The 15,488-nt window shown below is 34.7% G+C and overlaps 1 protein-coding gene across 1 annotated transcript in view; it reads left to right on the forward strand.

The window, feature by feature from the left end:
• LOC110465485 (heparan sulfate glucosamine 3-O-sulfotransferase 1-like) overlaps positions 1-9,954 on the forward strand; it is a 165,391-nt gene extending 155,437 nt beyond the window's left edge. Inside the window, exon 3 of the mRNA XM_021521335.1 lies at positions 8,511-9,954. Within this exon, the coding sequence (XP_021377010.1) occupies positions 8,511-9,563 (1,053 nt within the window). The 3' untranslated portion in view covers positions 9,564-9,954. The remainder of the gene's footprint in view (positions 1-8,510) is intronic.
• The last annotated feature ends 5,534 nt before the right edge of the window (positions 9,955-15,488 follow it).

Genomic DNA, 15,488 nt, shown 5'->3' on the forward strand with positions numbered 1-15,488 from the left:
CAGGCGCGAATCTATTTCATATAAACTGTTTGTAGCGAGACATGTTTTAAATTATGTATAAAACAGGAAAGGAAATGACAAAAGAAATAATGAAAAATATCTCTTGTGAACACAGGATAGATGTTGTTTTTAGGAGAAGCTGGAAGTAAGAATATTAAAAAGAAAATCACAGAAGACTGCTAAAAACAGAAACCTATGACATAATTATCATCGTTATGTAGAAAAAGACAATATGGTTGTACACATACTGGAAAAATCATCTCAGGCCAATTAGTAGTAATTGTAGGTAGACTTACGAGTAATAAGCATAGTATTTGGACTCTACATTAATTGACATATTATGTATAATTTAGTGCTATTAGCATAGTGTTTAACAAGGGAGCAATTAGTGAAATAAATAGACTATAGAGTAATTAATTAACAGAGTAAATCATTTACTATGAAGTAATTAAATTCTTTGACTATGTTAAGCTTAATTATATTACTTAGCCATGTATGTTAAGGTGCCGCGGTGGCCAAGTGGTTAAGGCTTCTGACATTCTGCTAGCCTACCACTAGCCCTCCACCACTGGGTCCTGGGTTCGAAACCTACGTGGAGCAGTCGTCAGGTACTGACTGTAGGTCGGTGGTTTTTATCCTGGCACGTCCTTAAACACAAACAAACCATGTATGTTACTTTTAAACCATAAGGTCACTAGCGTAGTGTGTGTTGAGTTCGGAGAAATTAGCATAAGGTTGTATGCCATAGTGTAATAGGCATGGAATGTAGATTATAAAGAAATTAGTATTGTCGGAGAAAAGAGAGTAATTTCTGTGGGTTAAAAGAATACAGTCTGGAGCAAAAACATTCATTTCAGTATTGCAAGGGGACAGAGTGGCAACAATGACAATAATTTAATGTTAAGATAAATACACATATCCAATAAGCTTCAGGAACTATATCCACATTATAACATTTGTAAAAAAAAAAGTGAAGTTTAAAACATTGAAAGTTTTGAAAAGAGAGATTCGTAGAATACAATTCAAATGATTTTTGTTCCCTCTACTTTCAACTTAAAACAAGAAATAGGGAAACAAAAGGTAAAGAGTCGGATGGTGCCCATCCTTTAGTGAAAACCGTTGCTGTGTAAGGTCGTGTTTGATGGCAGATGTTTGCCCTTTCCATATCCAATGTTTCCTTGGCAGCAGCAGAGTCAAATCTAAAGTCCTCTCAAGGTAGATTAACGACACTTGTCAGACACTACAGGGACAGCTTTATATCCATTACAACAGAGAGACACGCTGTAGTTCCGCAAACAAGCACACGTTAATCTGGTGAACATCAATGTACGGTCTCACCAAAACTTCTAGTGTAAATCAAAGTCTACTGACATCTCAACATCTAGTGTAAATCAAAGGCTACTGACATCTCAACATCAAGTGTAAATCAAAGTCTACTGACATATCAACATCTAGTGTAAGTCAAAGTCTACTGACATCTCAACATCTAGTGTAAATTAAAGTCTAATAACATCTCAACATCTAGTGTAAATCAAAGTCTACTAACATCTCAACATCAAGTATAAATCAAAGTCTACTGATATAACAATCTCATCTCAACATCTAGGGTAAATCAAAGTCTACTGACATCTCAACATCTAGTGTTAATCAAAGTCTGCTGACATCTCAACTTCAAGTGTAAATCAAAGTCTACTGACATCTCAACATCAAGTATAAATCAAAGTCTACTGACATCTCAACATCTAGTATAAATCAAAATCTACTGACATCTCAACATCTAGTGTAAATCAAAGGCTACTGACATCTCAACATCAAGTGTAAATCAAAGTCTACTAACATCTCAACATGAAGTTTAAATCAAAGTCTACTGATATAACAATCTCATCTCAACATCTAGTGTAAATCAATAAATGATGTAACATCACAACATCTAGTGTAAATCAAAGTCTACTGACATAACAATCTCAACATCTAGTGTAAACACCTCAACTTCTAGTTTAAATCAAAGTCTACTGACATCTCAACATCTAGTATAAATCAAAGTCTACTGACATATCAACATCTAGTGTAAATCAAAGTCTACTGACATAACAATCTCATCTCAACATCTAGTGTAAATCAATAAATGATGTAACATCACAACATCTAGTGTAAATCAAAGTCTACTGACATAACAATCTCAACATCTAGTATAAATCAAAGTCCACTGACATCTCAACATCTAGTGTAAATCAAAGTCTACTAACATCACAACATCTAGTGTAAATCAAAGTCTACTGACATAACAATCTCAACATCGAGTGTAAACACCTCAACTTCTAGTGTAAATCAAAGTCTACTGACATCTCAACTTCTAGTGTAAATCAAAGTCTACTGCCATCTCAACATCTAGTGTAAATCAAAGTCTACTAACATCACAATATCTAGTGTAAATCAAAGTCTACTGACATCTCAACATCTAGTATAAATCAAAGTCTACTGACATATCAACATCTAGTGTAAATCAAAGTCTACTGACATATCAACATCAAGTGTAAAGCAAAGTCTCATCTCAACATCTAGTGTAAATCAAAGTCTACTAACATCTCAACATCAAGTATAAATCAAAGTCTACTGACATCTCAACATCTAGTATAAATCAAAATCTACTGACATCTCAACATCTAGTGTAAATCAAAGGCTACTGACATCTCAACATCAAGTGTAAATCAAAGTCTACTAACATCTCAACATCAAGTATAAATCAAAGTCTACTGATATAACAATCTCATCTCAACATATAGTGTAAATCAAAGTCTACTGACATCTCAACATCAAGTGTAAATCAAAGTCTCATTTCAACATCTAGTGTAAATCAAAGTCTACTGACATCTCAACATCTAGTGTAAATCAAAGTCTACTGACATCTCAACACCTAGTGTAAATCAAAGTCTACTAACATCACAACATCTAGTGTAAATCAAACTCTACTGACATCTCAACATTTAGTGTAAATCAAACTCTACTGACATCTCAACATCTAGTGTAAATCAAAGTCTACTGACATAACAATCTCAACATCTAGTATAAATCAAAGTCCACTGACATCTCAACATCTAGTGTAAATCAAAGTGCACTGACATCTCAACATCTAGTGTAAATCAAAGTCTACTGACATGACAACATCTAGTGTAAATCAAAGTCTACTGACATATCAACATCAAGTGTAAAGCAAAGTCTCATCTCAACATCTAGTGTAAATCAAAGTCTACTGACATCACAACATCTAGTGTAAATCAAAGTCTACTGACATCTCAACATCAAGTGTAAATCAAAGTCTACTGACATCTCAACATCAAGTGTAAATCAAAGTCTACTGACATCTCAACATCAAGTGTAATCAAAGTCTACTGACATCTCAACATCTAGTGTAAATCAAAGTCTGCTGACATAACAATCTCATCTCAACATCTAGTGTAAATCAATAAATGATGTATCACCATTTTAATTTATCTCAACGTGTTGAAACCTATCTTTGTATTTTGTAATAAGCTTGTCAGCCTCTATACCTGATGTTAGACCATAGATTATACCCCAACAAAATAAATGTGACAATGTTGCTGGAGAGAAAAATTAAAATGTAAATGAATGGCATATTAGCATAAATGGGTCGGGAAGTGATAGGAATCTACCGTGTTTATTATGTGAAAAATTCATGGAGAAATTATTCTAGACTTGTCTTTGTCATCTAAGAACAAAACCAGCACGCGTTACCATACCGAGCAACACATTCAATGACAATAGAAATAAAAAAGAAAAAAACATAATCACCATGTGGTCCATTATTCATTTTAGGAACATGTCTTTTCAGCTGTCATGACAACGAATCAACAGGACTGCTGTAAAACTCATCAAGCACTTCCTGTGTTAGCATTTTCTGATAGAATCCTGCTAATGTAACAGTTTGAGAAAAAGGAAGAACCGTAATCTTCACTCGCCCTCCTATGTTAAGTATGTTTACCCGCCTACCAGCTATACGTAGAGGTTTATAAACCCAGGTGTAGTTGTTGTTCTCCCGTGATCTGTATTGATACATAAAACTACTACGTGATTGACACACAGCTCAGCATATAGAACCTTTTTACAACTCAAATCTCTTCAATGTCCATCAAAGTCACGATCCCGTCAAGCTCACATTTCTAAAGAAGTTAATTCTGCATCAAATTGACATGATATTGTCTAGGCTTGCCCCTGACCCTAGAATTATTTAGCGAAAAAAAATAAACTCTTATAATTTTGATAACATGGATGTCGCAGATCCTAAGTTCTTAAACTAGGGGGAGATAAGCTAGTAGTAAAATGCAGCTCGTAACTTCTTCATATAAATTTATTTGCTGGTAGATACATAGCCAACCTAGAAATTATCTACAAGTATGATTTTACAATATTAAGAGAGAAAAAAATATGAAATTATATTTAGAATTCAACCATTCCTAAATATAAGAAAAACTCCCACAATCAAATTAGCCAAGGAAACAGAAATCATTTCTACAATTTCCTAGATATCCATCAAAAATATTTTCTGTGATAAGTTGCTGATGTAATATTTATTAACAGGAATCTAAGGAACACAAACAGTGTTTATTGTTAGAGGATTAGTACTGCTACCCTGATAACCCAGTACCAAGAGTTGGTTATCAGCTATTTACAGTTTACAGAGTACAGATACAGAATACTGGCATTCCAAGCTTGCTAAGAGGCCTTGTGGCTACGACTCAGCACATGTAACTTGTTAATGACATCACATAATTGGTACATAAACCTATACAGTCTCTGTTTACATAATGACCGTTCCTCTGTCTACTTACAGTATGTGTGGAGCCTCAGTGATTCCCACTATCACACCATTATACCTCTGTCTACATACAGTATGTGTGGAGCCCCAGTGATTCCCACTATCACACACTTATACCTCTGTCTACATACAGTATCTATGGAGCCTCAGTGATTCCCACTATCACACCCTTATACCTCTGTCTACATACAGTATGGGTGGAGCCTCAGTGATTCCCACTATCACACAATTATACCTCTGTCTACATACAGTATGCGTGGAGCCTCAGTGATTCCCACTATCACACTCTTATATCTCTGTCTACATACAGTATGTGTGGAGACTCAGTGATTCCCACTATCACACCATTATGCCTCTGTCTACATACAGTATCTATGGAGCCTCAGTGATTCCCACTATCACACACTTATACCTCTGTCTACATAAAGTATGTGTGGAGCCTCAGTAATTCCCACTATCACAGTATGTGGAGCCTCAGTGATTCCCACTATCACACACTTATACCTCTGTCTCTGAACGGTAATTAGTGGAAAATAGACTTGTGTCTAAAATTCTCCTCTAGCTGTTAATTAAACAAGTCTAGTATGGTAAATCTACTCAATTGTTTTCTCAACTGTAGTTTTTTTGTACTTCAGATTATATATGTAATGTTACATACTTCATTAAAAGTTCCATACAACCTCAAAGTTTAAATAGAAACAAATCTACAGAAACTGACTTGATCTATTCATTGGAAAAGGTTCTTGACATCAAATTAGATATCATTTTGAAGTACCCCTGAGGTAGATAATTAGTAAGTAAAAAGTAGATTAAAACCAGCAATAATTGGATAAATTAACTTCTTACGTGTCGATATGTAAACTGAAATGAAGTTATGTTCCATTTTCTCTCCCTTAGAGCCAGGGGAGGGGAGGTTGCTAACAAAAAAAATCCAGTCATGAATTTAAACATGCTATTGGTTGAATCGAATTATATAACTTCTGTTTTGGCAACTCGAGATAATTAAAACCACCGAGAGGTCATTTTGAACTAAGATAAATTCCAAGTACCAATAAAACAAAAAAAGATATGGGATAATTTTCCACAACAAAGATTTTTAAACGTCAAAGAAGCGCTCGCTGATGGTACCGTGATCACAGGATTACTTAAATTTAGAGTGTCTCCATTTCGTAAATACCTGTTCACAATACTTTAGAGCCTTTCACTTGGAGCAAAGACTAGTGTACGCTAATTGGTATATGCGGTTAAAATAATACTAAGTTATCGTTTTCAAACAGCAGGTTTTTATTTATTTTTATTTTTTGGGGAAAATTATAGAGAATTTTAAAGCATTATAAATTTAATGGAAAATAGTTTAAAGTGGGCTATGTGGGGGTATTCTTATTAACTTTCCTCATAATATAAAAGGATTTAAACAGCTCTGCGACAGCCAAATTGTAGTGTAGTTTGTGGTAATTACACAGTTCTGGGGGCAGACACATAATGACGTCAGTCCGTAAGAATTCTGTAATAGTTTCTAATAGGGCACTCAATATTTGAAACAGACCTCATGGTTGGTACATTATTTTCATAAGACAATAGCGGTGACATACTGGTACTATCATTATATGTATATTTCCAGCGACATTCTTACAAAGCTCCATGCAGAAAGGGGAGAATGCGCCATATATTTGCACTGAATGCCTTTTCTGAACGAGATATTGATCTGCCGGTAAACTGAGATAGGAGTTAACATTTTATGAACGTCCATTTCATGCCTTTTTTTTCACATAAAATTTATGAATATAAAAAGAATACGGAAAACGTTCAGTTTCCTGTTATAAATTTGACATAGATGTCTGCAGTCAGTCAACAAGGCAGGCTGGTAGGCACAGGATATTGGATGTAGTGGAAACATCATACATAAATGATAGATCCTGCTGACTTTGAGAGATATACATGTATTATTGTTATTAAGCACAATAAAAGGTGGTTAATATTGTCAGTTTTTGTTAAAAAAAAGGACACTATATCTGTTCAGGTACATTGTAATTTTAAAATGGCTACTTCAGATAAAAAAGACTTGGTTAATTTTTTTGAAATATGAAATAAAATACGGTCGTAACAGCTCATGTGACCCCTAATATTAACCACTGTAAATGTTTGATCCCACGGTAGTTACACTATGGTTATGAGACCGCATGCTGGTACATAGATGAAGTCAAATAACAAGTTACGGAGAGATAGAATATGTATATCTGTGATAGATAACCAGGTTTGGAGAGATAGAATATGTATATCTGTGATAGATAACCAGGTTTGAGGAATGTATTGATATGTGATTTGAGCGACCCTGTCAGCAAACACTGTCATGCACATACTTGTGTTCAAATTGTTTAAACTGACACCAACCAATAGGTCCGTTTCTGAGAGTCATTTATGGATTCAAATACAAAAATCCAGTCAAAGGGAAATAACTTGTACAGAGATTTAGATAGTGAGGTAAACTTTAAATTAACTCATTCACCCCTACATTTTTAAAATGGACTTGCCCAGTCTTTGATTTGGTAAGGTTCATGTATGTGACTTTAGGGATGAACAGGTTAATATGAGCTTAATGTAAAGGGTACCATCAAGTTGAAATATATTACAGTGTATTTTCATTGACTTTTTTAGGAAATATTTAAGTCCTTTTCTACCAAAATATTCCCTAGAAATCACATGTTGCTATCCATTTTCAGGAACTATTGTTGTTCAAAATTTGTGAAATTTGAAAATTTAAAAAAAAGGAAATTTGCGGGAGTCAAACTCGAGAACCTTTCACTGCCTATCCTACCCTTTATCAGTGTCACTAACTAGGGACTGTAAATCCACAGTATCAGAATGTAAGTCCGTCTAAAGTGGAAAAACACAATGTGAATAATTTGACAAGGGAAGCCATTCTAATATATTTACATTTGCGCTGCAACCCACTATGAACATTACCAGCAGAAATGCCTTTGAGTATGAAAGCGAAAAATCTTGTGACATAACACTTAGTTTTCTCATGACGTCTTGGATTAACCTTGTTCAATGAGAGTCTTGTCGCATCGCTTAGCTTCGCTTCGGATAACATGGAGAATGCCCCTGTGTCAAACGCTCAAATGACTACAGTTAATTAAAAAAATTAATTTAAAAAAACGCCGTTCAGTCCCTACACAGAAAAAAACTCCTTTTGATTGCTTTGTCAGGAAAATACAAAAGTCGAAAAAACTAGTTCTAAATAGAAATCTGCTTTGTGATTAGAAATGATACCAGTGGTGCTCTCCACCTTAAATCAAAATGTCAGAGGGAAAGTCTTCGTTTACCTTTGAAGTTTTACTAGTGTTATGGTATTTTCTGTCTTTACTTGATCACTCAAAATTCTGACAGATGCAGTTTCCGCATTAAACTTCAGTAATTAGGAAAATATTTAAGTCCAAACTTTAGTTAACTCTGATACTTTTATTAACCTTCTTTTTAATTTGTGTATATGTGTTAACTAAAAGACATGGCCATGGAAGGGAGTGTAAAATGTCTCAAAGGAAACAAAAAAATAAAATAAAACAAGAACATGAGAAACATATATTATCTTATGTACTCTTTTTCCCTGATGTTTTATAATGTTTTGTGTAATAATATTCCCTTATGTAATGCTGTGATTTGTTTGTGCTTACAGGAGGTGGCTCCTGAAAAGAAGGTGATGACAGTCTACTATAAACCTGTTCCCCAGGATGATGCCTCTCCCCCAGTCCTACCCAACTCTACCTCAAGCTGCCTCAGGTTTTCGCGCTTCAGATTGGTTACGTTCTTAGTGGTGGCAGCGTTGGCAATTGTGTTTGTGACACTATCTTGCCTAAATGGAGGCTGGGACACAAGGGGTAGTCTGTGCCTCACGCCCACGGACCCGGTACTGTTATACAATCAGATCACTACCCACAGTCCCTTGGCGCGGCAGGTCCTCCCCCACTGTATCATCATCGGGGTGAGGAAGGCCGGCACCAGGGCAGTTCTTCAGTACCTTCAGCTCCACCCTGACGTTGCTGTCGCCGGGTACGAAGTGCATTTCTTTGATGATAATGTCAATTACAGTCAAGGGTTAAACTTCTATCAGAGACAGATGCCGTACTCTCTAAAACATCAACTTACTATTGAAAAGACACCGGCCTATTTTCATACCTTGAAAGTTCCGGAGAGAATTGCCAAAATGAACAGCTCCATCAAGTTGATAGTAGTGGTGAGAGAGCCGGTACAGAGGCTGATATCAAGTTATGTACAACTTGCAGCGAAAAGAGACCATTTCCCAACATTTGAGGAAAAAGTGATTGATTCTGACACGGATGAGGTGAATGAAAACTTTAAACCGGTAAAACGCTCGCTGTATTATATTTTCATGAATAGATGGCTGAAGCACTTCCGACTCGACCAGATTCACGTTGTGGATGGGGACTTACTGATTCGGAAACCGTTTCAGGAAATGTTTCGTGTGGAAACATTTCTTGGTTTGGAGCATAAAATATCAAAAGACACATTTACCTTCAATCGAACTAAAGGCTTCTTTTGTCTTAAACTTGACGATGAACTAGGGAAGAGGACCAAGTGTCTGTCGAAGAGCAAGGGACGAAGGCATCCGGAAGTCGACCCAAATGTCCTCCGTCAACTGCGCGACTATTACAGATCTGCCAATGACTTGTTCTTTCAGCAAGTTCATCGGCGATTCCGATGGTCGTAGCAGAGTCACGCTACCAATATAGATTTATACCCAATATTATTTATTCCTTATGATGTTATTGGTACTGTAGTTTTAAGTGACAATTTTCAGTTCTCAGTCACGGTGAACGCCCCCTTATTATTATTGTATTATTACCATGCAACTTGTATTATTTTTCTCAGACCCGAAATCAATATATTTTTTTCTGCCAAGTGTTGTTTGTCGAATTATAAATTTAGGTAAAGCCAAATTTATATTCCCTTTTAATATGAAGTATATATTTGTGTAAGTTTAAGGGTTTTATGTCAGGACAGGGTTGTTTATCCTTCCTCCTTTGTTTTAAAAGGAAAGGCGATATTTATTTTGAATTAGTCTACATATTGACTCATTCACCCCTGTGGACACATTTAAACTCTTCCTATTCAAAGGTTGGAATAGTTCATTGTGAAACTTCAGGGGCGAATGAGTTAAACACAAGTCATCATTGATTATGTTTCTATTTCATATGGCGTGTTTACCTTTTTTGTATAAAATAAAATGTCAATGAATGCAAGGTGTTGGAAAAACAATTTGTAGAATGATAACGATACTAATGTTTTATACATATCCAGGCTTTACCCCAGAATTTGTTAGTTGACTAACATTAGATAAAGAACCACTGAAGTACAGGAACAAGTTTGGTTCAGATATGACTTAATTGCCTTGTTTGTATTTTTGCACTCCTAGAGATTTTGCATGCCTTGATAACATAAAACAGGTTCTTTGTATGCAGTGAAACCTTTATAAAATTATAAAATGCCCCTTGTTTATTGCTATACAGTAAAACTTCGATATAATGCCCCTTGTTTCATAAGCCACCTCCCTTACTGCCAAAATAATTCAGTGTCCCCTTTTTTCTCCACCTAATCAATCTTTTTATGTTTCTCCCTTCATGTAGCTCCAAACCCTTTATAATGCCAAGGCTTCGCTTGAAAAATGGTGGCAGTATATATAACAAGGTTTTACTGTTTATGTACTTGTACATTTTGTTGAAGATTTTTTTGAATTTTTCCATGTAAATATATATACGTGTTACCCTTGCTCAAGTTAACTATACAAACAAGTTCATGCCATTTTAGATGTAAATTACATGTAGTAAATCATGCAGTATCATATTGTTTTTGTAAATGTTATCCCAAGCACAACATCGATTCACTGATGCAGCTTAGTTGTAGATGTAACAAGTCTTATTTTATTTATATCACGTATTACTACCCGTTACTGCTGTAAAATATTTTAATGGCTAATGTACAAGCAACGTAACAGGAAATATCTTAAAAGAGGATGGATTTCAGAGTTTTAATGTTGATGGTTATAGAATTGAAAACTATTGTGTCTCTGTGGAATAATTTTTAAACATTACATCCTTTAACTGCCCATCATAATATAAAAAGCTGTTTGGGTTAATATGCAATAGTAAGAATTGATCATGTTGAGAACCAAGTAAATGAAGAAAGCAGCTTTGTCAGCAAGAACGAACTGTTGTTGAAATTGTTTCGGCTGCTGGAATTTACCGACTTAGTCATATTTGTCTGATGAGATTATTGCTTGTGGTTTTTATGCCCTAAAAATATAAAATATATTTGTTGATAATAATTACCAATAGTTGTGCCATATTTAGTTGTAAAATGTCATCTCATAGTAATTTCCACAAAATTTGATTCATAAGATACAGTTAACTGTGGTGAAGGACCACTCAACTTGTAAGATAAAATCAAAATACAAAAAAAAAAAAAAAAAATATCAACCGACTTTGGAACAGTTCAAAATAGAACAAAGCCAAATGAGATGTAGACTACCAGGTTCTCCGTAATTTTATAAAGTTTAGTTATTTTCTGCCAAAGCTTAAATGAATGAATATTACATTTAAAGGATAGAAAAAACAAAGTATTCTCGCTTTGTGAAAGCAGACATCTTTCATCCGGTATCTAAAACATGGTTTGCATTCTGTGTAAGCCACATTTTTAACCAATCAAACACTAAACCACACTGGACTAACACTCAGTCTGCACTGTATGACTCAAAGAACATTGACGGAAATCTTAACTTCTAGAAGAGTTAACAGTTCTTTAAAAATAAATCTAAAAGAGGAAGCTAAGAAAATCAACTCTGTTCACCCGATTTCTATACAGTGTGGTCTGTATCAAATGTGAGATCTGTATCACTAGGACTCTTCAGTAGGAGATCTGTATCAATAGTACTCTTTAATATAGTCTCAGTCAATCAGACTCTCAAAGCTTGACTTCTCTTGTTGGAATACCCACAAAACATTTGCCCTGATAATCTCAAATATTAAAGACCGTTCTGAAAGCCTCACCTCTTGCCTGCTACAGTGACAGAAATTTTAGGGTAAAAATATCTGAAATGGTTACCATAACAACACTTTAAAAACTATGGATACCAATGAAACCCTTTACCAGTCCACCTTTACTTTGTATTTTGATAAGTACATTCATAACTTTCCATTTTAAGATGGATAACAACTAAGGAAATGTGTTTGATTCCCATTATTATTTACTACATTTTAAAAGAAAAACCAGCAAAACGAAGTAGCAGCACTGCCTATTGGTATGCTTTCTGTGACCAATTTAACCAGATTCAATGTTTTTTTCAAAATCTTTCATAGTCAATAATAGACTGGGTATAAGAGATATTTCACTGCGAGATATGTATCACTGAGTAAGATCAATATCACCAAAGCTCTTTATTGTAAGATCTCTTTCACCAGGGCTTTTTATTGTCAGATCTGTATCACTAGTGCTCTTCACTACAAGATTTGTATCACAGAATTGCTCATCAGTCATCGTCAGTGAAGTCTGTATCACCAGAGCTCTTCCATTAGGTTTTTTATCACATAGGCTCTGTACATCCCTTTATTATTTATTAATAAGTTAAATGCACATTTATTGAAAGGTAAAATAAGAAATAGCTCTGTATTAACGAGGTAATTATTTTATGTATAAAGTTACTAATTATTGAACAGTCGAGGCTACTGACTATCAAATAATATTTGAAATCCTGCATATATAAAGTTTCTTTGTCCTGTAGTGGATTGTATAATAACTTACTGATTTTCCTGATAAAAAAAAAAAAAAACTTTTAACAGTAAAAAGAAAAAAAACTTTTTTTCTGCTTTGATAAATAATGATGAATCACTTTTTTTTCACAGTAAACCAACCAATCAGAAAGCATTTAACAAAAAAAATACATTTTCGATCGTTACATCACAATAGCCTTTACGTTTCCTTATTGTGACGTTGCATTACAGCAACCGTTGCACCAACTGTTTTTGGCAGGAGATCTAGACAGACAATCAATTTTTTTTAAGAAAAATATCACAAACAGAATATTCTTGGCCTCTGTTGATGTATAGAATAATTTCACTCATGCTATAAAATTGTGCAAAATATCAAATTACCATCCCATGAGAAATGTAATAGTTGATGTCATCAAGAAATCAATTATATTCCCTATGAATATGCAGTTTAGGAAGAAAAAAAATATGTTTTGTAGATTATATATGTATGGGTAATTGCCTGGAAATATCTTTGTCAAATTTAAGTGGAATGCTTGACTTCACCCTAATGTGAACTGCTAATTGTAGGTATATCCAAGACTTTGATTCATGCAAGCATGGTGTACACCACAAATATGTAATCTATACGACAACAAGGCACCATCAATATATAAATGAGGTATGCAGTGGCGCCACCTATAATTAAACGCTCTGGCGTGTACAAATCTCTGGCCATATTTGAATATCTACAAGTTTACCGTGATGGCCAGCTGCCAGATTCAGACTGGGGCGAACCAATAGATTATAACTGCTGTATAAGTACAAGAGTCTGGTTAATTTAGCCAAATGGCCCTTCATTCATCAGCAGCAGCATCAGGTCACTAGCAGATACATGGCCAGTTTTGCTGTATCTTCCTAAGTTTGCTTGGTCAGTAAGAATAAAGGATTATTTTAAGGATAGCAAGCAAGGGTCAGATATTCTAAGTATAGCAAGCAAGGGTCAGATATTCTAAGTATAGCAAGCAAGGGTCAAATATTTAAGTATAAAAAGGAAGGGTAAAAAATAATTGCAAACTGCATCATGGATTTGGAGAAAGTGGTGCCTGGTCAGGTTCTGCAGAAAGCTTTGTTAGTGGAAATATTCTACGAACCCGATATATTTCAGCAAAAAAAATTGAAGTACAAAACAAAAAATTCATCCAAAATTTCACGATTGGTGGAAATGTACACAGGAGCAGAAATTTCAAAAAGTGTTGAGGGTGTGAGTTGGGTCCCGGTAGGGGGTTGTTTATGCAGATAAATTGAAATGTGATGGACAGAGGGTCCACATTTATTTTGGATAACCTTATGTTACCTCTTCTGATTAAATACTGATGGAAATATGTACATGCTGATGAAAATGTCTGACAAGTAACATGACATTACCAATAGATATGAGAAGAATTCGCAATTTTGATACGACCTCTATGAAATATTAATGGATGTAGATCATGAAAGTCTCATTTCAAGTGAGGTCTGTTTACTTAGGTCTGACATTTCTACAGCTTCGCGTATGTTACTAAGGAAATCCTACCCGCTATTAATCTTTATACTGATCAATACAGCATCAATGTCACCATACAGTTATGTATGGTATCGGTTTTCTATACTCAACAGAAATGTCAAACATGGCCTGAATATTGTTATTCCGTGTACATGTACTAACAAAATGATATTTTACAAAAAATTACAATGTTTTTGTCAGGTTACATGACTGAAAAAATTAGGGAAGTAGGTCAGTGGTGATTTTTTTTTTGGCGAGGGGGGGTTGTCTATTTTTAAGAAATTAAAAAATCACCAAACAGTTTCCAGACCAGTTGTATTTTTTTATGTTTTAACGTCTTTTAAATAATGATAGGGGATTTGAATTCTGTTTTAATACCTGCCCATGAAATTGAGAGGTGTCAGAAAGACACCTCCGGTTTTTCGGCGCGTTCAAATTAATGTGACGTTGAAGAGTATTTGAGTGCGATAAAATTGTTAGGGTCGGAGGTAGAAACTTTACATTTGTATTTTTTCATTATTACATTAGTACAGAGGCCACATGTTGTTTTAGTGCTCGCTAAACTCATCAATGGTGCTTGGTTAAACTTGTTATAAATGTGATTTTTTTAAAGTAAAAACAAAATGTCAAATTTGCTGATAGGTGGTATTTGAGTGTAGTGTATCCGGCAAGCTATTTTTTTGTTAAATGACTATTCTGAGCACTTTTTATGACAAGCATCTCTTTTCTGTTATTTAGTTAGAGTTGACATCACCATAGCAACAGAAAATGCTTTTCAAGTATTGGATGACGAAACAATGCATCAGGCAAGTTATTTGTTGTAAAATGGCTATTCTGAGCATTTTTTTTAGAACAAGCATGACTCTCTCCTGTTATTAAGTTAAAGTTGACATCACCATAGCAACAACACTTGCTTTTCAAGTATTGGATGATGAAATAAATGTTGAACTTGTTCCATATTTCTTGCATTCTAAACCATCTTTTACAGAAAGTTTGCACTGCTACCATTAATAGTTTAATTAACTCATTCACCCCTGAAATTTCATAATGGACTATTCCAACCTTTGAATTGGAAGAGTTCAAATTTGTCTTCAAGGGTGAATGAGTTAATGTACTAAAAATAAAGCATCAGATCCAGGGCAAGCACCATGACTGGTTCTTTCTGTAGACCAGCAGATTTTTACTGCAGTTGAACTTTCTCCTTTTCGTCCACCTCAAAGGGATTGAATTTATTATGACAGCGAAATATTAGTACACAACATACCACATTTGGAATTTTCAAGTTAAGGGCGGAGTCACCACGGGGTGAATATGGATTATAACGGTGAAGGAAAAATATTTGACAGGA

This window comes from Mizuhopecten yessoensis, unplaced genomic scaffold (assembly GCF_002113885.1).
Source record: "Mizuhopecten yessoensis strain PY_sf001 unplaced genomic scaffold, ASM211388v2 scaffold11083, whole genome shotgun sequence".
NCBI lineage: Eukaryota > Metazoa > Mollusca > Bivalvia > Pectinida > Pectinidae > Mizuhopecten > Mizuhopecten yessoensis.